The sequence below is a fragment of the Cyrtonyx montezumae genome, unplaced genomic scaffold (assembly GCF_038088225.1).
Source record: "Cyrtonyx montezumae isolate F1298 unplaced genomic scaffold, pur_monq_1.0 scaffold_13, whole genome shotgun sequence".
NCBI lineage: Eukaryota > Metazoa > Chordata > Aves > Galliformes > Odontophoridae > Cyrtonyx > Cyrtonyx montezumae.
Genome location: NW_027071859.1, coordinates 35,717,241 through 35,741,258, shown reverse-complemented (window position 1 = coordinate 35,741,258; position 24,018 = coordinate 35,717,241). Strand labels below are relative to the sequence as shown.

At 35.2% G+C, this 24,018-nt stretch overlaps 1 protein-coding gene across 4 annotated transcripts in view; it reads left to right on the top strand.

Moving 5' to 3' along the window:
* The window catches only part of EPHA7 (EPH receptor A7), a 156,334-nt gene extending 142,624 nt beyond the window's left edge, over positions 1 to 13,710 (top strand). For 2 of the 4 annotated variants that reach the window (XM_065731030.1, XM_065731032.1), the window contains one exon: positions 12,634 to 13,710. In XM_065731030.1, coding sequence (XP_065587102.1) covers positions 12,634 to 12,829 — 196 coding nt within the window. In that variant the 3' untranslated portion in view covers positions 12,830 to 13,710. Of the gene's footprint in view, positions 1 to 300; positions 4,409 to 12,633 lie in introns of those variants that run through there. The other 2 variants (XM_065731031.1, XM_065731029.1) reach the window with 1 other exon arrangement.
* The last annotated feature ends 10,308 nt before the right edge of the window (positions 13,711 to 24,018 follow it).

Sequence of the window (24,018 nt, the reverse complement as noted above, 5' to 3'; positions counted from 1 at the left end):
ATTTCACAAGATAAGTGTTTCGGGTGTCCTTAAAAGCCACAATAAATGATTATTATAGTGCAAAACCTCATTCTCAGATGTGGAGACACAAAGCAGTGTAATTACATGAAACATGCCATGTAATTACACTCCTCCCTGATGGTCTGTATGGACTTTACATTACTGAGCTGAGGTTCCAGTATAGCTTCAATGTTAGAAACCTGTAGCCCAAACCACGATGTAGCTTTAACTCACAATTGATTACCATACAGTAGCAGTCTAAGTTGAAAAATTAACAATGTACGCATTTGTCTTCTCCAGGGATGTGATGAGTTTAGGGATCACGTTGGTTGGTCATCAAAAGAAAATCATGAGCAGCATTCAGACTATGAGAGCACAAATGCTACATTTACACGGCACTGGCATCCAAGTGTGATAGACATTTCTCCCTTATGAGGGAGGTGACAGACTGAGAGAACAGCACTGGCCTTCAGTATATATGAAGTGCTACTAGAAGACACTTGATTTCCTGGGTCCTTCCTGCAGTGAATAGAAGAGCTACAAGAAGCACCTACAGACTTGAACTCCTAAGTGCCACCAGAATTTATGAAAAGGGAATTAGGATCCACCAGTGGTGGCAAGGAAAACAGCAGTGACAATAAACAAAGTACTACCTGAATAAACATACAAACACCTTGAGCTCTCTAACCTCCTTTTTATCTAATAGACTTTTTAAATGTACATAAAAATTTAAAAAAGAATATATTTGTCAGATAAAATCATGATATTATTGTTGAATTCAACAAAATATTTTCCTTAAATCTGTGATTTCTGAATCTTTTTTTAATCATTTGTGTTTATTCTTCATAAAGACTTTCTTTTAGTATGATGTTTATATCTTTGGACCTTTTTAGTGCTAATTCTATGACACATTACTACACTGGGTACCTCTGAAGGATTATTTGAGTTCCTAGAGATTTAAGAAACACGACCGAGCAATGTATATCTGTCCCAACTTTGGTATCCTTTCGTGCCATTTACTTTTGTTAAATCAGCACCGTATTGACATGACTAGCTAATTGGCAGGGAGTCAGGAAATGCAAGTTGCCAAGAGCTCTGATATTTTTTAAAGACTTTTTTAAGGTTACACATATACTATCTTTTAAAAGAAAATAAAAGACAAAAAAAAATAAAAATAAATAAAAAAAGAAAGAAAAGCAATAATGACCCCTAAGTAGTTCTAGGCACTTTTAGCAAGTTGTTTGCAAGATGATTTTAATGGACTAAAGTGAGATATATTCTAAGATGTAGATCTACAGCTCTAAACCTGCTGAGGCACTATGTTGAATGGACAAGTGATTGTAAGAGTGTCTCAGAACATTGGTGCAGTTCTCCAGTGTCACCTAAACCATTTAATCTGAGCACATCACATTTTTTTTCAATATTTTGCATTAGCAAATCTGAGATAAATAGCTGGCGTATATTTTATATGAATTTAAGTTGAATGCAGTCCAGCTGTGAGAGTATGAGGCAAGGGGCAGTTCAGAATTTTCAGGATTTTACAAGCTCTTACTGCTCTGATCAGATGTGTGTTTATATTCACACAGACACAGCAGTTGTTCATCAGGAGCACAGATATAAGAGTATTTGCTCAATGGAATATCTTTTTACAGTATTTACTTACATATGTATTTTGTTTGATTAACCATAAGCAATAACGAAGTGTGTCTTCACAGTTATGGTGGGAATGTATATGAAGCAGAGAGAAATGCTTTGCAAAATTCTGAAAATTGTGAACTACCCCAACAGTAAAATGCTGTACTTCCAAAGAGAATTGGGCTGCTTCTATTGATTTTGATAGAGAAAGATCCCAGGGATCAGTCATAAATTGGTCTTGTTTGATAATGTGGGCATCCACACAAAAAAAATAAAAACAAATGAAAAACCCTGTAAATTTTCCTTTGTAAAACTTGTAAATTTTATTTATACTGTCTTGTTTTGTATACACATTTATGTGTGGTGAGCTCTGGATACATTGAAAATGCACTATATTTTTCTATTTTACTTGCAGAGCATCACAAACAACCATGTATATTCAGTGCTACATAATGTGTTTTCCCACATTTAGGACCAAAGATAGTTATCAAAACTTAAATGCATCATTTTTTCCTCCTTTTTTGAACCCCTTTTTAGACCATTGTACAGTTATATTTGTCATTTTATTTATTTGAATTCATTAGAAAAATCAGCTTGGTTACGCCAATTTTGTCCCCTTGCTTTTGCTGAAAAAAATCTGTAAAAAGCTTTTAATTAGATTAATCCCGTTACGTAGACACTTCCATTTGTATCTTTGTAATAGACTGTAAATATATTTTTGGAACTATAATGCAATGTGCATAAGGGTTATTTTTCAGTGTCCATATATGATTGTTTATACAATTCACAGCACTTTACAGTCATGCTGAGAAGCCTAATTTATTGCCTGGATTTGGGCAGAGTAAGAAAAAAAGGTGAATATTCTTATTTCATATTAGATTGTCATTCAGTAGAAATGGAGTTATTTTCATGTATGCAGTTCAAGATTTTTTTTAACTATTGAAGTTAATTTTCTAAAAATGCTTTAGAATTAAGATGCAGAGTAGACTGCATGCCCAACATTGAAAGTAGTGCACGCAATCGCTTGGCCAAGACACTTCCAGTTGCCATTGGAACACTCAATAAGAATCTGTTTTGTGTTATAACTAATGCTAAGTGCCTCACTACTGGGGTGAGCATCTGTGAGCAACTGCACAGGGTGCTTGTCAGTTTTTGCTGCTGCTTTAGGCACCTAACTATAAATTTAGGAGTCTAAGTTCAGACACCTGCTTCCTTACAAACCTTGGCTAATGTTCCTAAGGGCTTGCTGTTACCAGGTGTGATGCAGCAATGCTGGTATTGCTGAGAACCCACAGACACTAAATGAAGGAGAGTTGAGGCCAGGCTTCACCTTGAGAACCTGTTCAATGTTCTGAAGCATGGAGGCCTCAAAGCATGTGTGGTGACCTAGGCTCACACACGTAAAAGTGAGGGCCCTAATGTTATTTCTTCCTGACTTTTTCTTGTTTGATTTAAGCCATCTACTTTGAATAATAAATGTATTTTATCATTCATCTATATACCTTGACTGCCTTAAAGTTGCCACAGTTTTTTACGCATTTGAAAGTGGTAGAGTAGACCCAGAAAGCACAATCAATACCAATATTCCTATCCTATCTATCTGTTCAGAACATTATTGCAGTTTAGAGCACATGCATGTTCAAGGATTTAAAGTGGTAGAGCAGCAATATATTGATGCTGATCGCAGTTCCCAAGGTTTCACAAAAACATAGTCCAGAGTAAGAGAAACAAAGTGCCAGAGACAGTTGGTATTCATGAGAAGAACTGGAAAAAAAAGTTGGGAGGGAGAATTAAAGTTTAAATGATGAAACAAAGAACTGAGCTCTGGCTAAATTCCCTTCAACTAGGCTACTATGCGTTGCTAAAGAAGACGATATCAGGCTGCCAGTGAGGGTGATATTCCTTGACTTTATCCATCGATAAGCATCTAAAAGAAAGGTGCCTAAGACAAGCAGGATGAATCTCCTTCTGGGAATGCTTGTCCCCATACCTCCAGAGGGAATCCAGATGATTAGCTTAGTTTAGGCATCTAATGTCTAGATATTTAAAATTAGGTGATTCTTACCCTATGTATCCTTGGCTGCTACAGAGTTTCCCCTAGAGACAGGTTGTTGAGAGGCAGCTCCACTACTGCTTGTACATCCCAGAATGTTTTTAAACTGGGCTTTATCACAGAGAGAGGGTTTGTTGTTTTTAAGGTTGTTATTTTGTTGTTTTCTTTTTTTCTTCAGAGATTTGTAACAGATCATCTAAATGCTTTTTGTATATGGGTGTTAATTCTTGATTTATTTTGTGATTGTTCTGAAGAAGACCTGCCTAGTAAATTACAGTTATTTAAGACTTTAAATAATGAGAAATATTTGCTGGCATACTGCTTCAGTCCAGAGGTTATGTGATCAGATATGATAGTTGCTGTTTGAAAACCATGTTTATCTAAAAAAATGTCATGTGAAAATCTCCAGGAGGCAAAGATGCTTAAATGTGTCTAAAATTGAATGTTGCCCTTAATATCTCAATAATTGAGCTCTGTCTGTATTTTTCTCCATTTAGAATGAGTATTTAATATTTGTTTAAGCTGGAGTCATCTGGCATCCACTGAGGGAGTTTCAAAGAATTATTTTAAATTAAATTTGCTTTTCTCCACTAATAATACTATATGGTAAATAGTTTCCACTGTTTCAAATGTTACAAAAACTATTGCTTTAATGTGGGGGATGAAGGGGGTCTATTTTTATTCTGTTGCTGATTATTTTTTTTTACATTTATTGGTTAGTAGTTGAAATAAAAAAAAAAGATAATAATTTGTCCTTAGCTTTCTAAATAATTTATATATAGCAATTTTGAGAATGATTTAAATTCTGCAACTGTCAAGTTACTATCAATAAGGTGATTGTGTCACTACAGTCATAAGGCCAAATGATGCAAAGACTCCCTCACACAGGGACAGGTTAATCTGGCACTTTGCTGCCAAGTAATAGCACGAGGCAGTCCACTGACTGTGTGAGAGGAGTAAATGCCAACCAAGTCAAAAAGGGGTCATTCCACTCTTAAAAATATAATATATATTATATATTGGTGCTAACATTTGTATACCCTTTTTTCATTCTTTTCCTGCATACGATTAGAAACTCATATGCTCATAACTTGTTCGGTGTTCCTTTTATGATGATGGGGTTTTATTTTTGTTGTTGTTGTTGTTTATTTGTTTGTTTGTTGAGTTTCATGGGTTTTTCTGGACAAGTATCATCTTTGATGTTTGTGGAAGTTCCCAGACAGAATGATATGGCCAGGTAGAATACGAATTATCATGTAACAGTAATACTGGCAGCAGGTACCTGAGGGCTGAGTTAGTAACACAATGGGAATTATGCATGTTCAAGACCTTTTAGAACTGCACTGTATGAATTTCTTAATATGTAGAAATAAGGGAATTTTCAGAGAATCATAGAATGGCTTGAGTTGGAAGAGATATCAAAGATCATCCAGTTCCAACTCCTGCCATAGGCAGGGCTGCCCCCTAATAGGTCGGGCTGCCCAAGGCTCCATCCAACCTGGCCTTGAACACCTCTAGGGATGAGGCATCCACAGTTTCTCTGTGCAACCTGTGCCAGTGCCTCACACCCCACTAATTTGGAATGGACTTCCAGATGATCCAAAAACTACTCAAAAGTGTTGTCATCAAACTAATGTTTAGTAAAAGAAGAAATTCTGGGCAGCAGCCTATATTTTCTATCCCCTTAAGGACTGTACAGCTTATCCAACAATTACTTTAAAACAAAGATCTTTAAAAAGGACAAGGCAGGGGGCATACAAAGGTTTGGGTAAAACAAATAAACACAAAAAGAAATTAAAAAATCAACAAGTGATCTGTGAAACCCAAAGTAAGACAGTGTTCACAGTTTTTGTAACACATTTCATGCAATGATTTAAAAAATATAACAGATTACTCCATACACACAAAATCTGCAATATTATGACAAAAGAGTAGTGACAGAATACAAGCTACATTTGTGAGAAGTTTTATCCTCTGGATTAGCTTTTGCAAGATTCTAAAGTTACAGTAATTAACACATACATTAGACTAGATCCTGTTGAGACTGAGGCACAAAAATAGTATGTCTCTGATGTCCATGAAATTCTGAGTGTACGTTGAGGATGAGCAAGGGTCAGGCAGTTTGAAAGTGAAAAGGATTAAATTGAGTTTATATGCTGTAGACACTATGTAGGTTATGTCTACCGACATGATAAAAGGTTAAAGGCTAAAGAGGAAAGGGATTGAAAACAGAGGAGTGTGAAGACATTCAGCATGTCTAAGTCATAAGGCTCCACAAAACATTCCTGACAGTGGAGTTAAAGAATGTTGAGGTTTTTGTTTAAGTGGAGAGAGGCTGATATTAAAATATTTGTAATAATCTAGTGTGTAATGGTTTCAGTACTCTGATTTTTCCTCGGGCTAGATTGGGATTTGTCAATGAAAATAAATTGATGCAGATAGGAAAGCAACTAGTAATATGCATCTCATTCAAGCAGATTTGAAGGAGACATGAAAGAATTTTGCATTAAAAGCCTGCAAATAAAATAAACTCGTGATACTTACTCTCAGAAGGTTTTAGTATAGTCTTCTTTAAATCCAGTGTAATAACAGGTTTTTCAACTGATACTATACAGATTGGATGCACTGAATTAGTGACCAAAAAAGATCCACAAGTCAAAAAAGAGTTGATGCCTTGATAGCTTATGAAAAAAAGATTATGTACAACCAAGCAAGAACCATGTAGCCATCCAAATGAATCTTGGACAAAACAAGGCATAATTCCTAGTGCCAGAGGAGCTAATTTGGGAACAGAAAAACTATTCATCTATTGATCAAGGCTTCTGTATGTAAGTGAACCAAGTAACCAATTGTAGAGCTATGCTGCTAATAATAATTACCAATAATAAAAAACTGCAGCTCAGAATTCACCTGATGAACCATAATATGGCTAGCACTGGAAAACACACTCAAATCTTAAACTCAAATTTTTAATGTATGATAATGATATTAGAGTTCCTGGACTCTGAGCTATTTCAAATTAGATACAAGCCAGGGAATATACAGTCTCAAGTCTACATCTAAAACCTTCTGCTTTCCTGCCAAAAAAAAAAAATAAATAAAATAAAATAAATAGATAGGAGGACTACAGAGGAATCAATTAAGTTGATCATGTGCAATATCAATTGTTTTCTGACAATTTCCTTAAAATTACCATGAAACACACATATTTGTTTTGCAGATTAAGATAAAACAAACTTCCTACTCCAAAGATGAAGTCTCACTAAGAGGAAAAAGGCACTGAAAATTGGCTTGAAAAGAGGCTAGATTGAAGAATTACAGACAAAATCTATCTTTGTTGATCTCTCATATCTTATGTCTGTAGAGACATTACTCAGGCAATTTCTTGACTATCATTCAACCTGTTTCACTATGCCAGTTTCCACTGGCTTATTTAAGGGCTACATGTCCATTTTTAAGTTTTCTGCTGGAAAACATTTCAATTTCTTTTCCTCAGGGACCAACTAACATGCCAAGAATGTATGCACATACACTGTATATGTACAGCTTGAGAATGTGACTGTGAAGCAATCTTAGATTATTTCTCTCCAGCATGTTCTTTTCAGTCAGAGTTTTAAATTGTGTTCTTCCATTAAGAATGAACATAATAGTGTGAGAAATCTGATTTGCCAGAAATACTTAGAAAAGTAATCCAGATACTTCCTGAAGGCCATTTCAAAATTATGTTCTTTAGATGGTGAAAAGGATCTGGTTCGAGAAGAGATGGGTCTATCATCTTCATAATACTGGACAGTTTGTGTGTATAGTATTTATACCTCATAAAATATGCTAGCTACCAAAGTATGGAGCATTCTGGGTAGGTGATGTTCTCTATTAATCTTGCTATTTAGTTTGATCTTGGCAGCAGTGATGCTTCCATGTGGAGTCAGTGGAATAGTAAGATGAGTTGTGACAAGATTGGGTAAGATGAAGGCGCTTTTTGAGTGGGAAAAGGAGAGGCTAAGAAAATCTGTAGATGATTTGGGCAATATTTTTATTTCTTTTCCAGGATACTTGTGGTGCAGAATCCTTGCCCCTAGCCGGTCTCATTCTAGGACACACTACTGTCTCTTTTAATTGAATACCTCTCTTATATTACCCTAACAAAATAAAAATGTCTTCATCAGTAGTAGCCAGGATTTCTACCAGTCTACTGGAGAAGTAAAGACCGCACTAGGTTCAAATCCACATCATATGCCTACAGGAGGAAGCTGGGTCAGCAAAGCACAGAAAGATTCCTAGTAAGGATTCTCTTATAATGTTGGGTCTCAGTACTATGGCTAACTGATTCCTTGCTATTCTGAGGATAAAGAACGCACCTTATATTATATAACTTGACTACCTAGTCTTGCTCATCCTCTGCTAAGGGTAAGGGTGTGGAGTTAAAGAAGAAAAACAAAAAGCTTTCTAGCATTTCTTTGTTTTCAAGATAAATAATTGTTTCAATGCCTAAATTACCTAAATTTGTGCAAAGCGAATCCTTTTTGGTGCTTCTTACTTGCTGGCAAAAGTATCCCAGATAGTCTGTTGCAAATCTCAGTCTTACATTGCTTCCAATCTCATCAAATTCCTTGCTTATCATGGGGTTGTGCTTTACAGTCCTCAAGATGGCAGCTTTCTTGTGTTAGTTATTGAGCATCATGATGCCTTTACAGATTTCCATTCGTGTTACTTTTGTGCAGAGATGCCTCTGGATTTTGAGGAGTGTTTTCCCAGCCATTAGGAAGAAAAACAGGTTTGAAGTATGCTCCGCTTCCAGCTCTCCACAGAGTTGTTAATAACTAGCAGTACCCACATTTCACTGGGAGATAAGTAGAAGAGCACAGTGAGGGATGAACATTTCATACCTCAGTGATTGCCATTAGGCATTTTACCAGTACTGAGCATACAGGTGCTCTGTACCCTTCTCCTTTTGTTTTCTTCCTCTTTAAAGCAGACACCAACTGTGCATGTGTTTGGTACTGCTGGTAGGCTTCCTAATTCTCCTTCCATGACCAAAAATAGGGAAGGAGATGATTGCCACTTTCTAGGTGCAGAAGTCAGCAGTGTTGATAAAAACAAAACCCAGAAAGTGTGTGTGTATGTGGGAGTTGGGAGGGGGATACAGAAGAGGTGAATCAGCTATGCTTACAAGTAAGCTAATCAGTAATATCCATTATACGAGCTAATGAGGTATGTTCAAAATAATATAAATATCTTCCAATTGACAGAACAGTCCAAGTGTGGAGAGAGCTGAATGGTACAAATCAAAACATGTAGTGAGAGGATTTGTTCATTGCAGTGGGAGAAATGACTCACCTCTTTTTGGATTAATGACAGTCATATGGAAAGTGATATGAGAAGTAATACTTTATCTGTGCTATCTAATTTTGAATTATTTGCTGAAAAAGAAAAAACACCATTTATATTAAAATTACATTTCTAATTTGAAGGTATTCCCTAGAAATATTATCTGTTCTCAGTGTTGCTTAATAATTATGGGGAAAAAAAGAATATTTGTAAAGTCAACCTTCAAAGGAGCTAACACCATTTTTATACTTGTATTCTGAAATAGGATTGTGTAAACCTGAATTTTTTATTTAGTAGCTGATGTTGTTAAGTTACTTAAATTAAAAATCCTAGTAGAATGGATATTACATATTTCATTATGCTTTTACAAGTTGCTGCATGATATTAAAGGTTGAATTATCAAGTCTAAATTAACAGTGAATCACTTTAGATATCAGAAGAACAGAAAGCATACAGTTATTTGTCTGCATGTGTCATTGAGCCTTTGCAGCATACTTTTGCAAAACAGAATGTTATAGTTGGTAGAGCTTAAACCACAAGTTTATCACGTTGATGTTGCTTTCCTATTTAAGAAATTTGGTGCTAGAAGTCTGTGTTAACTTAGTTCTAGTGAGCAGATGAACGTGATATAAACTGCGAGAAGCTGTTTCATGAAAGTATGGATATATCTCTCACATGTCATGTATTGCTTCTACTGAAATCACTTCCCCTCCTTGCCTGTTGGAAAAGCTAGAACACCATGACAGCCACCGCTTAAGCTTATTGACAGCTGAGTTGTAGCAAAACATAGCAGAATACATAGATGATAGAAACGTTAACAGTTCTCTGTCATCCTTTTACCTCTGTTCCTAGGAAGGCTCACTAATTTTAGTGATTTGAGGAATGGTCTACTCTTATTTTGAGGATGTGGTGAAATTTTACATAGTTTTGGGGTGAAAAAGGAACAGTAAGCATAAGACTGATCCTATCACTTTGGGCTATGGGAAGACATGAAAAAGGCAACGTGTTGATAGGATGAGTCTCTGTAGGCATACACATACAGCTAAACACCTGGAGCTGCATCTGCTTCCTGAGAAAAGGGAATGAGGCTGGGCAAGATGCTCCACAGGCAGGACAATACCTCCAAAATTCTTTCCTGCACTGTATAGTCTCTTGCCTTCCTGAAACACTTTTCCCCTTCAGAAAACCTTTTGTCTTACTCTGAAACTGGTGTTTAGTCTGCTTGTCTGGGAACAAGGAGCCTTAGGTTCTAAGGAAATTGGAGGTCTTTTTCATGGAAGACTTTGAGCAACCTGTCATGTCCCAGAAGAACTAATATCTTGGTCCATGGGCACCACAATGGGCTTTCCTACATCATTCTACTATTTCAGAGTTTTTAGACAAAATATATATCATCTCATCGATGCCTTATTTAACATGTTCCTGCTGAAAAGATGAATTTAAGGATCTACTTTCAGAGAAGGCTTGAGGCTATGAATCCCAGAAAATACTTCTTCAGGACACATGAAGATTTGCTGCTGGAATACATGTTAGCATACCCAAGATCCTCCTAAGTACGCTGAGTACAAGTTTGCATAGGATTTCCATTCTATGGAGCTAAGGTTCAAGTAGAAAGTCATGCATGTGCTGGTTTTGTCTCATTACTGAATACAGGTATGGTCTTAGAATGCATCTGAACATGGATAAAGAGTATTAAATCTAACAATAACGCTGCCTTAACAAAAAAACTGAAGCCCCTATTAGCTAGTATTGCCATGGTCTTTGGCCTTTAGTTTCTTGAATTTCCTTTTTTGTTTTCTGTATCTTCTGAGGGAAGTAGGCCTGGAATGACATTTGGCATGAAGGCAGCTAGAAATGAAGCACTGTGAAGATGAATAGATTGGTTGTAAATATGCAAAGAAATAATCAAATTAATTTATCATATGTCACACAGGGATCCCCAAGTCCCATTTGTTGAAGTTTCATCCTTGTTAGCTTGCACTTGATCTCTGCTCTAGAGAAAGTAGTATTTCGCAATGACAGGCAGGTACAGGCCAAAGTAAAGCCAGGAAGTACAGGGTATACATAAAATATCCCATGAATCATTCAGTCCAGAGGCCTTCACCCTGATGCTGATCAAGAAAAGTCAGTAGAGACACTGCCAATTTATATATAACCTGAGGTTTTAAATACTTATGTATCTAAGTGCTATTTGTGACTACTAGTTGCCTTAATCTTTTAATAAATTCACATGTCAATCATTTTTAATAATTCAAAGACTTATTTGCCTTCTAAATAGCACAAAGTTATATAGTCAAAAAAGAAAGAAAAAAAAAAGGTCTTTTTGAAAAGGATTTCTTCTCAGAGTTCTTTTTTTGCTGCATTCTTTTCTCACACATTCCGTGCTTCCAAAGGGCAGGTACAAAAAAAAAAAAACTAAAAACCTAATCAGATTGCTTCCTATAGCTACTTTGTTTTTGTTTATTTGCTTTTGTTTTTGTTTTGCTAAAGTTCAGACATTATGGCTATTAATATTGTCAGATCCTCTTCATTAAACATCTGCTCCCATTTTGTCCAGTCTGGTGACAGAGTTGCATCGCATGTTACGATGTATTAATAATGTTCTTGTCTTGAATAAGCACCTTCCCTTTGATTCGCATGTTAAATAATCTAATCCGTGTTACAGAATAACATGCATTACTTTGGAAGAAGCTGTAAGGATATTGGTTGGTATGGCAGGGGGTCATTCCTCTGCTGGTTTATTTTTCTTTAGTATTAGTGCTACATTGGCTTGTCTTGGGGTCTGTGAAAGATTGCTTTTCTCTCAGGAATTTTCAAATTATTTAATTAAGAGATTGCTAACTGTATGTATAATATTTTTTATTAAATACTGTCCTAAATCCATTAGTCCTAAAGCTATATTGTTTTTGAGATTTCACATGGCCAATATGCCATGAAAAAATACGGTAAAATATACATTATTTTCTTTCTTTTTATTTTTCTTTTTTTAAGCTTTTGTGGTTGTTCTTTGGTAACATAAGTAACATAAACATTGTCTGGAGGTAGTTAGTATCATGTAGTGGCTAAGACAAGTCAGTAAAAGTATTTTATAACATCGTTCAGCAATGCGAGGAGCTAGAGATAGTATCAGTTAGGTTAAAGGAGATTCTACCTTATTAGTTTATATGCTAGAAGCTACCTACCACATGTATATTTTTTTAATTAAGAAGAGATTTAAATGAATTAACACACCTCTCCCACTCTTTTTCTGTTTCTCTGTTTTAAAGAGTTATCAGCGTCTTCTTCCTGTCTGTAATTTAGTACCCAAACACCCATCCAATAAACTGCACCTCACTCATTTACCTCCTCTATTTTAAATGCTGAAATCATCAAGTATAACTCTTGGATCATTAAGAAACAACGTGAAGCACAACTACATTTCCTTCATGTTAGAGATAACCTGCTTGGGAATCTGGGTTTATTGATGTTTACCTAGTGAGTGAACAAGTTTTTTTATGTCAAGTAGTTGTATATACATGGCAATGACAATGATAGTATAATTTACCTCTATTACTTCCTTATATCAGGATACTGCTGCACTGCCAATTTCATATCTGTTGTTATTATTTGTTTGACAGAATCAAAAACATGCCAGGTGCTTTGCAAAACAGAGAACAAGAAAAATCCCTTTCCAGAAGAGATGACTGCCTGAATAGAAATGGCATAATGGCAGGAGACAAAGGAAGCAGAAAGGGGAAGCAAAACAAGAGTTATAACCATAAAATCATGAGATTGGTTTGGAGGCACAGTGAACGCTATGAGGCATTTTTTTAAAGCACATAAGGACTATAGTTGGGCTTAGAGGATGAAAATGTAGAAATGAAGCATGGAAAGGAATGGAGAAGAAGGGAGGAACAGACTGGCAACAGGAGGAAGAGTAAACAGAGGTGTATGGGAGAGGCCAGAACACACACCTGACAAACTGAGGATTATGACTAATGCCAAGAATGAAAGACCACATCTGAAGAGCATGATGATTTCAGGAGGAAGGCGAAGCAGGACATGGCGATGCTGCTAGGGAGAGAAGAGCCAGCAAAGCTGCCCTGGAAGCCTGCCCTGGAAGCTCCTCAGACTATTATAATCCTGCTTCCCCATCTTCTTTTTAGCTCCCCTCTTATACACAAAATATGTATATATAAGAGCAAAGGAGAAGGAGAAGCAGCTAAATCAAATTCTTTTAAAAGTCCTGCTTGGGAAGAAATTTAAGCTGGTACAGATACAGCTGATACAGATTTACTTCTACTGATGATGCAAGTGGCAGAATCCTTTGGCCTTTCTCATGCAGACAAATCAATGGGAGCCTCTGCCACTACTTACAAGTAGGTCATGCTGAGAAAAAGGATTTGAATACTTCAAATAGTCCAGGACATTTTGAAATGTCCTTTCACACTAGATCAGAAAGAAGTGAAAATCATAACATTTACAGTAAAAAAAAAATTAAACTTGGAAGAAAAATATTGGAGTAGTTTCTTTTAAAGATGAAAATAATTGTTTAAGTAACAAAAAAAGAAAATGAAAATAAATAAAATAAAATATAAGGGGAAAGGGCAATCGTTCATTGAAAAGAAATTAAATTTTATAATTTTCCATGAAAATTTATCACAGCACTGGGAATTATTTTAATTATGCTGAATTGGCTTTTTTTAATTAAAAAAAAAAAAGAAAAAAATAAAAAGACACTTTTTAGAAGTAAACTGGAAAATCAGCATTTTGGGACTGTCAGACATCTTAAACTACCCTTCACTAATGAGAAAGCTTTAAAGTGGCCAGTCTAATCCCTTCCTCACCTCCTTCTCCTCTGCTTCTGTGGTCAGACATCTCTACCAAGTAGGTTGCAAAGAGCAAAACCAGTTTCTGTCTCTCCCAGAGGAAAGGCATATTGCCAATTTCTTTAAGAATTATTGACTAGATCTGCTTACAGGAAGTAACTTTTTTTTTTCTGTTTTGGTTTTGTTTTGTTTTGCTTTGCTACAGAGTATGTCTCCATTTAAGCTCTCATCACAGCTCTTCCATTTTGTCTGGGAAAATTTGTCAGAAAGCATATTAGAAAGCCTCATGTTTCTGTAACCAATTAAACTGTTTTTAGCATAGTTACAGTGTGGCAGATATAATGGTATGATAGTTGAGAAATTACTTAAGGTAATGGAGTAATCTATTACTTTGATATATATATATAGAAATTTTTTGCTTGGTATTTCTGACTTCAAAGTGTTCATGTTCAGGGTACTATAAATAATTACCATTTGTGTTTGCTAGGTTTTTATAAGTTTTAGAAGACAGCACTGGATATTTTGGTAGTTGTGACACCTCATTAATATAATTCATGGGTTTAGTCTCTTCTAGTAGTGGAATGGTTTAAGCATTATCTATTGGAGACAACAGCTTCATTTAAGACTATTGTGGTGACTCTAGGTGGAATTCAAAGTATTTCATTTAGGTGATGAGAATACAATTGCTGAAAGTCATAGCTGAAATGCTACTAAATAACTCTTAACTAGTTGGGTTTGCCCAGAATTTGGTTGAAGATTTCTATAAATGGTGGCTTACTCAATTCTCAGATAGCAGGAATTGCCAATTACTTTTTTTTTTTAATTGCATTCAATTTGACTTAAGTTAGCTGAACTCATGTCACCTCAGAGTATCATCTTAGCAATGAGTTTTACAAAACCTATTCTGTTAATGTAGAGATTTCAGCTACTGAAGAACATAACCCAAGCAGAGTTAACAATGCCTCGCAGTGCTTGAAGAATCATTCCAAACTCAGTTATTTATTTCCACCATTACTGTAGTAATACTGGATTTAAATTAGACAGCCATTGAGTCAGCTTACAAAATCTACCCCACATAAATTCTTCTCTCTTAGAAGCAAATGTGACTCAAAGTTTATAAAATTCCATGTACCACTGAAAAAACAATTGCAAAGCAGTGTCATATTATCTCCCCATAATTATTTTTTACATGTAATTTTACTTATTCTCTACAAAAGCATTAAATAGTTGCATACAACTTTTTTGCAATAATAGACTCAGCACAAAGCAATATGAAAATATAGTGAATATTTATATAAATTATATTTTTCCAAGCTCTGGATTTAGTGTAATTCTCCCTACATTCTGGCATGGTAGCAGACATGGAAAGTGTGTGTACCGACCAGCTGGCACTGAAAGAAGCTTCCACTGTGTGACATCTTTCTCTCCTCTGCTACTGAATAAAAAAAGACAAGGAAAAAACAAAAACAAAAACAAACAAAAAAAAAAACCCATGAAAACACAGGGGAAAAAAGAAAAAAAAAAAAAACAACCAAGAAAAGGCATTAAAAAATCCCTAAAACAAAGAAAACCCAAAACGACAGAATAAGAAAAACAAAAAGCAAAAAACAAATTAATTAATTAATTAAAAAAAAAAACAGGAATAACAACTATCCCCTCAATCCAACACCCTATCATTTCAACTGCAAAGTATAACACAATCTCAGAAAAATGCATCTTCTGTGTTCAGACACTGAGCTGGACACAAGATTTAGTAAAGAATTGAGTATCAGCTATTTCAGTAGTCACATAGAAATTTTCTTATAGGAAAAAGGCTGGAAGAAAAAGATTTAAATGTATACTGAGAATGAAGGAGAGCATGGTTATTTTGACTGCACATTTTTTTTAACCTTACCTAGACTTTCCTGCAAATCTTTCCCTATTGTTATTTATCACCTTCTCCAAGAAGATACTTAGTTCTACGTAAAGTAGAAGTACCTGCACTAACTCAACCCCAAGATCCATGTAGGCCTGTGTAGCTGGCAAGTGTAGGGAGTCATCCACTGTCCTCTGCAGATTATAGATGTCTTCATGTGTAAACTTCCAAGCACCTTCAGGGCTCTCCTACCCAGTATGTACAGTTCAAATGCTTCCCAAATCAGGTGGTGCACTAGGTTTAATATTTTGTCCTAGATCTGGTGAATTTATTTTTTCTTCCTGTCTCTCTCCCTCTCTGTTTTGACCTCCTATCTTCTGAAATAGAATGACCAGGGCTGCATGAATTATTCAATTTAAGAGTGTATGATGTATTTATACAGTGATATAGCGAAACAGTGTATTTATATGGTTATATATATATATATATATATGTTTTCTATTTTGTTTACAGTTTCTTTCTTAGTCATCCGAATATTTTGTTTCACATTTTCACTTGATGCTGAGTGCTTGACTTGATGTTTTCAGAGAGCTGTCTAATATCAGTTTATGATTTTTTTCTTCTCAAGCAATAGTGAATTGAGTCCCTGTCTATGTATGTATAATTAGACTTATTTTTTCCCTTGTGCATTTCTTTGTGATTTATCAGATTTCACCACCACTTTATTGCCAGTGGCAGTCCAAATTGTTAAATCATTTTGCAGTTCCTTACAGACAGCTTCTGTTTTAACTTTTTAAAATCATTTTGTATCAAAATTTCTCATCTGACAGTTCTTAGATATCATATTTCCCTTTACTACTAATAAAAGTACTTTTGTTTAAATCCTTTGTTTTAATTGATGCCTTGGAATCCAGGAAGCTTTGTACTATGCTATTTTTTAAGGGGGGAGGCAGGAGGGAGGAGACCTTGTGGCTATTTTCATTTGTGTTTATTAATTGGAAACCTTAGAAGTATGATTTAGACCTTAATGCCTACTGATTGTGACAGCGTGGTTATACAATTCTCAAAGTGAATAAATTGCGAAAGGTAATCTATGAAATGCATTTAGGAATAGCCCTCAGTATTTTAAATGTCCCCAGATTGGGTTTATCTCTCTCTCCAGTGAAAGAGGGCAGCTGGACGTTTAACAAGAGAATCCACCAGCTCTGGCATACTGAGCAGGGAACAATTCAAGCAAACTATAGAAATAGCCAGACAGGGAAAACAAAATAAGGGAAAGATGCACTGATTTAGGTATATTTTCCAACACTCATGGCATTGCATAGGGTTTTGCAAGATGTGACTCATAGCTTCTCTCCCACTGTAGCTGTTCTTGCTCATGGGTTTATGGCACTTTCCCCTGCAATGAGCACTAGAATCTGATGTCTATGCCCAACCTACTGCACCAAGTTATCAGACCCTCTCATTTTTTCCATACCATCAAATAATGAACTTTCAGAATTTGTCAAGAACTGAGTAGACTTCAGTTAGTTAGCCTATCTGTGCAGACACTTGAAGTTGCATTTAGCCATTTCTGTTTCATTTAAAGTCCACACCGAGGTCCATGTTACAAAACACTAGTGGAAGCAGTGATAATTTGAACCCCGGCTTATTAAATGTGTAAAACATAATTGTGTAAAATTAAATCTCTTCTGTTTATTCCACATCTTAACTTTATTGAAATGTCAACATAACAGTTATCCAGAAACAGTTTTGTGTCTACATCAAAACTATGATTTTTACCTTATATGAATACTAAGAGTATGTTACTCTAAACAGGAGAGTAGACTCTATAGAAGTTATTAGTATTCAGATAATACCAGAAATCTTACATAGTGGGGAAAAAATAAGTGGATGGTGATTGACATTTAATGCTTCTCAAGTTGATTTGTATCTTAGATATTTGACAGGAAGTTTGAAGATTTTAGTTATTTGATTTTAGAAACCTCTCCCTTTGCTAATATTAAAAAAAAAATAGAGAAATGTGTATTATAGGGCTATATATTTTCTGCACTTGCAAAAGTAATTACTTCAAAAGCTATAGCTATACTTGAATGGAGAGTGACAAAAGAGAACAAGTTGTCAGAGAAGATATTTTATATTCCTAGAGAAAGTGGTATAAATGTACATCTGTTCCACTATAGATGCCTGTAAATATTCTCTTTGAATCACTAGAACTTCGGGGAGTAATAAGCCAAAAAATAAGAGACTCTACAAACTAGCAAATTAAACTGCCATGCAATATTTAAAAAATGAGCAAAACCTGAATGACTGTTTTATCTATATCTAAAGCCCTATATCAGGCTAGTTCCCACATTTATAATTAAGTTTTTACTTTATCAATTTATTAGTCATGTGTGTTGGCCCAGTCTCTACTGCTCCTGCATTTTTTGTTTCATAGCTGCTATTAACTTTAATGGATTCTACGCTTTAAATGACAGATATTAATTGTGTAACATTTGCAGGCAGCAATAAAATAAAAGAGCAGAAATCTAGGATTAAAGGAAAATCCATAACAAAACCCAGATTAGCTAATCTTTCCCAGCATGTAGTGCTGCTCTTGGTACATATCAATGGCAGAATATCAAGGAAAGTGGATTTTTATGCACTGATGACAAATAACAATAAAATGTTTCTGGAGTATACTTAATGTTCAGGAATACAAACTAAAGAACTGGTAGATAATCTGCTGTTTTAGACTTGATTAAAAAATCAAAGTGATAACTTTGAGGTTACCAGGTTTTGGTTTTTTTTTAGAAAACTTGCTCTACCATTGCATGTTTTCACAACGCTCTTTTGGAAAACACACTCCTTGTTCCCTGCCCATCTCACCAGCACATTCTGGCTCATTTCTTCTATGTACACTAGGATCAAAGGATGGATATATACAGTCCTTTTCATAACAGTCTCAAGTCTCTGTTTTGCTTTCAGTTGGACTTCTTACATTTCTTCATTGGTTGTTGACCTCAGATTTATTTAAGATTTTTATATATTTTAACTTAAAAATTGAACATAAAATAGACATATTACTGGGAGATGGACTCAGTTTAATCCTCTGTTTTGACCCAAACTCCTAGAATATAGGAAGCAAGAGTTGGTTCTTTAAAGAAAAAAATAAGAAAGGTTCATCATTTTGTAAAAGCAAAACTTTTCCTGCAGTATGTTTTTGTATCAAGATTTCCAAAAGTTTGGGAGCTCAACTTGAAATCTATTGCAGGGATCAAACTTTTTCTTTTCTTTTCTTTTCTTTTCTTTTTTTTTTTTTTTAAGTATTGATTCTTCCGAGACTCTGAAATACAAGAATTCTCATTTTATTACAAACTGAGGTAATAAATAAATATTTAGGCTAAAAAGAGCAACCGAAACCAGTGCCTTTTCTTTGATATTTAAGGCCTTTATTTATTTTGGGGAACACTCAAGCTCCCTTTTTCTTATAAATACATATATAGTTATGCTTGTGGTGTACCCCTATACTTTCCTGAGTAAGCAGGGAAGATTCTCCTTTACTTTAATATTAAAAATGGACTTTTAACCAGTGAGCAGAAATTCCCATCAAAGGAGTATCAAGGAAAAGAAATTGAGATGCTCAGTTTTCAGTTTTAGTTACATGCATCTGTAAATATTTAATCTGTGTGAAACTTTAAAAGAAGATGACATGTTAATAGCAAGAGTTAATACTAATATTAACTGGAATTTTTCAACCCCTGCTGTAGTCCACTATTGAAATATCTGTCCCCAGAACAATAACAGCTTTTCAATATTGTATCCTAGTAAATGGATCTAACATATTTTTAGTTACTTTATAATCTGCAATTTCCTTACTGTAAATTATTAATAATGTCAATAATTTTACAGTTCTGTAAAAAAGTGTACAGAACACACTTCTTTTTTAAAAATTAATTGTATAGTGGTTTCTAATGCCTGCTGAAATTTTACAATTTAAGCATGATTTATAGAAACAGTAAGAAAGGCGTGTGGCAAAAGGAAGCAGTAGATTTATGTATGCGATAGGTCTAGACCAAATTCCTGGGGAAAAGCTAAAATGGCTGCAAGTTTAACATATGATGTATCCACCTACACTTATTCATGTATATATGTACGTACACCATTCACCCAAAAAGCATAGTAATTCCAAAAGACTTAGTAAAAAAAAATCAAAATTATATGTTCATACCTGCCATAATGTAATAAAATTATTACTGTGCCTCCTTTTAAAACAGAGGACACTACTTTCCACATTCCCTTCTCCCCTAATTCAGCCCTTGTGCACAGTTTTATACTGAAGAATTCTCAAGAGAGATAACAGAGAATTTCTGAAATTCATATATATATATTTATTTATTTTTATCATGATTGCTAATAGGAATGGATTTGAGAACGAGAGTGTAACAAGGATTAAAAATATCCGGTGCTATTAGTGACATCAAATGCAATGAAATCTCAAGGTCAACTTAATTTCCTACTTCTCCTTATCTCTCTGACACATATTACTGTATCTCAATAGCTGCCACCAACAGCTACCACCAGAAATCTTGGCTAATTAGCAATCAGTCATGTCACTCGGTATGATCTCATCCAGCCTGACCATTGAACCTGAGTACAAAAACAAAAAGGAAATTGGAAACTCTTAGCAACAGTGAGCTGGGTCCACCTATTTTCAGCAGCATAATGTGACTACAGTTCAAGTTTTCATTATGCAACACTAATAGGTACATCTGTATTTATTCATTTAAGAATATTTCGTGGCACTAACAAGTAAGATAGAGCTATCAGCCAATAACCCTATCAAATTCTAAGATAAGATTTCTTATCACTTTGGCAGTATTAAGACAGAAAATATGTTTGATAATAAAATTCCAAGGCATATTTTTTTTTTCTCAACATTAACTGGCTCAGCATAGAAAATACCCATCACAGTTGAATAAAACCAAGATCGTGTCACTGCTGGGGTCTGATGCAGCAAAGCGTTTAAACTCATCTGAATTACAGGAACAATAATATCAAAGTTATTATGGTCATTCAGATGATTGAAAGTGCATGGAAAAGTCGACAGTTTTCAGTACTGGGGATAAGGAATGAAGTGTTTAAGATCAACCTGCAATGATAGTAGAAATATTTACAACTCTTTTTAAGAGATGACATATAAATTAAAGTGACTATCTTGCCTTTCGATTGCTAGATTTGGGACAGCTTCAAATGTGAAAATCCTGCATGTTCTGTGATTACTTCTCCCCCCCAAACTAAACAGCTGTTTGAGAACGGCAATCATAAAGTGCTAATCTCTGCCACCAATAAACAAAAGCAAATCATAGCAGAAAGCTTGTTTATCTGTAGTAATCTCCAGGGGATTAGCATTTCAAGGGATCAGATTTCCTAAACCTCTTCTTTCTTGATAACAGCCTCGCTGTGAGGTGACACACCAATAGGAATAAATTATCAAGGGCTGCAGATAAGAAGAGGCCATTTGTGGGTTCTGAATGCAGTAAAAATAGATGCAAAACAGTACGGGAACTGGCGCTCAACAGAAACCTCACAGGGATTAGCAGTTCAAGCTCTGATTTCCTTGCTGTTGTTAGCTGCGATTTATCACCAGACAGTGACTCAGAGTCTTTCTTATCTGTGATAATTTAATGGCTTAATGGCAATCCCTTTATCTGGGGGTCATAATTAAGCTTGTTTGATCAGGTTCCTAACAAGCATTTTGCCTGTATTTTTAGCTATGCCTATTTTTTTCTCTGGTTGTAGAAGCATTTTTACTAATTAGTATTAACAATATTATTGTTAACAATTATTGGTAATGATAACTATCTCGTTTGGGGTTACTATTTATCTGGAGGAAAAATGCAAGCTAAAAAAAAAAGATACAACACTCCTCGACTTTAATACATTTACAGGCAAATTTAAACTGCAGTATCTCAGCAACTTGTTGGCTTGTCAAATTCAAATCTAACTTAAATACATAGCTGAAAAAAACTACTGCATAAAATCACTTTCAATGGACTCATTTTCTCTGGAACAAAATTAACACCAATTTGAGAGTGAGCATGACTGCTATTTTACAGTGCATTTACTGTCCCTCTTTATCATTCTGCTAATGAGCTGTTTCTTCCACTATCATGAAAATTTCCTTAACAAGAGATGAACTTTAAGATCTTATTATGACTGTTTAAAAACACAGGTGTCATCAAAATTAATCTACTGACGGTTTTTCCATTGACATCACTGCAAGAAGAACAAGGCAATCATATGTATAAAACTGTACTGAATATTAGAAATCTGAGAGGAAATATTTCCAATACTTACCTTATTTTTTAAATCAAACAAAAAAGTGGATTCATTAAGGAGCTTCTTGGGTATGTTTGTTTCTCTGTTTGATTTTAAAACCAGAAATGAAAACGAGTTCAGAAAGACCATATTGCTTTCTTAAACTTTATTGTTATTTTCTTAATTAAATATTTCAGGGGCTACAAAGAGAAGTGCATAGGAAACTTTTGGAGATTTAGAGAGACAGAATGACTTATTGGCTATAGAACAATAATCCGAAGAACATGATCACATGCATATGTAGACATAGGGGTATGGGTGTAATAAGTGTTTGTATATGTATTTAAAATTGTCCGTATACATTTATATATATATATATGTGCATCTATGTTTATGCAGTATATATTTATTTCATGTCTAAATATGCTTTTAGTCATGTACATTGTGCATACACAGATTTACTGCTTTGTTTATGAAACAGATCTTATCTTTGGAAGAAAAAAATGTGGGAAAGAGAATCTGTGTGTCTAGTCTAAATTAATTGTGTAAGCAGTACAATAAATGCAGAAAGACAGGGGTCATTAGAGAGTGAATCATTCTACCTATCTGAGGTGCCAGTTTTAAAATCATGAGTTGCTTTACTCATGGCTATAGAGAAACACTGAGAACTTTGAGACTCATACTATCCTTTTCTTCTGGATGTTATCAAACAATCTTGAGTAATGAGTAGATGATTAAATGGACAAAGACTTGCAGGCAGCAGCAAATAAAATTATCTATTCATTCTCTTATCCTGGTAAAGTAATTTTACTGGCTTTTGCTGTGCTCTGCGGGTAAGTTACAATGGCTTGTGTCCAGTTGTTTGTGTTTGGCTAGAAGTAATTTTATTTTGAGCTTGCTTCATAGCATGCCAGAAGAATTGACTAGGATTATTACAGAAGATGGTCTAGAATGACCTTTGTTCCACACAAAAGCATTGATTCAGATCCTGATGAAATCCATGGAAATACTTTAATTGACTTCGGTGGAGTCAGGGTTAAGGTGTCATCCATATTTTAGCAGCAGCTGGCAGCTGCCTGGGAAGCTTAAATTTTACTCAGATATGAAACAAGCAAAATGTGTGAAAGATAGAAATGACAAGGTGTAAGGGAGATTGCAATATAACACACTGAAATCCTTGCCAGTATCTTCAGCTAAGGCCGTTGATACTTGGGTGCTGAGCTGACTCTGTGAGGCTTTGGTGAGATAAGCCCATACAGTCACTGAGATGTCTGCTTTCCACATATAACTTCTCAGATAACTTTCCAAAACTAACAAGAAAGAAATATTTCTCGATCTATATTATCATTCTTGTCAGTGTGACAAGTTTAGTAGATTTTTTTCTACCACTAAAACAAATTGTTAAGGATACATAAAATAGGAATCCCTGCCCAGCTCACAGTGAGAACAGACAGCATTCTTTGGTCACCACTGTGCTATACTGTTAGCTGTTCACCAGCTGGTGCCAGACATGGTATAACCAAATAAATTTTCAGGAAAAAGAAATCATGAAGCTTGTGAAATGCTGTTCTGTTTTAAGTTCACAAATGGTTTCAATGGATTTTACTGCTGTCAGTATGAAAACAGAATAAATATCTTAAATAAGTCTCATTGTTTTAATTTTGTCCATTAGTTGCAAAACTAATCCTGTTTCTAAAAAGAAATCATAGATTATTACAAAACAACTGCTCACATATCTGAAAGCTGAAGTAAGCTTTTAGATGAAATAACACAGCTTTCTGTCTGTTTTTTGTCTCTGGGTTCATGATCAGGTCTACAGCATTCTAAATTTGCTATTTTCTCAAAATCACAGAACTGTAGGGGTTGGAAGGGACCTCTAGAGATCATGGAGTCCAACCCCCTGCCAGAGCAGCTCCCTAGCCCAGGTTGCACAGCTAGGCGTCCAGGCGGGCCTCGAACGACTCCAGAGAAGGAGACTCCACCACCTCTCTGTGCAGCTGTGCCACTGCTCCGTCACTGCACTGTGAAGTTCCCAC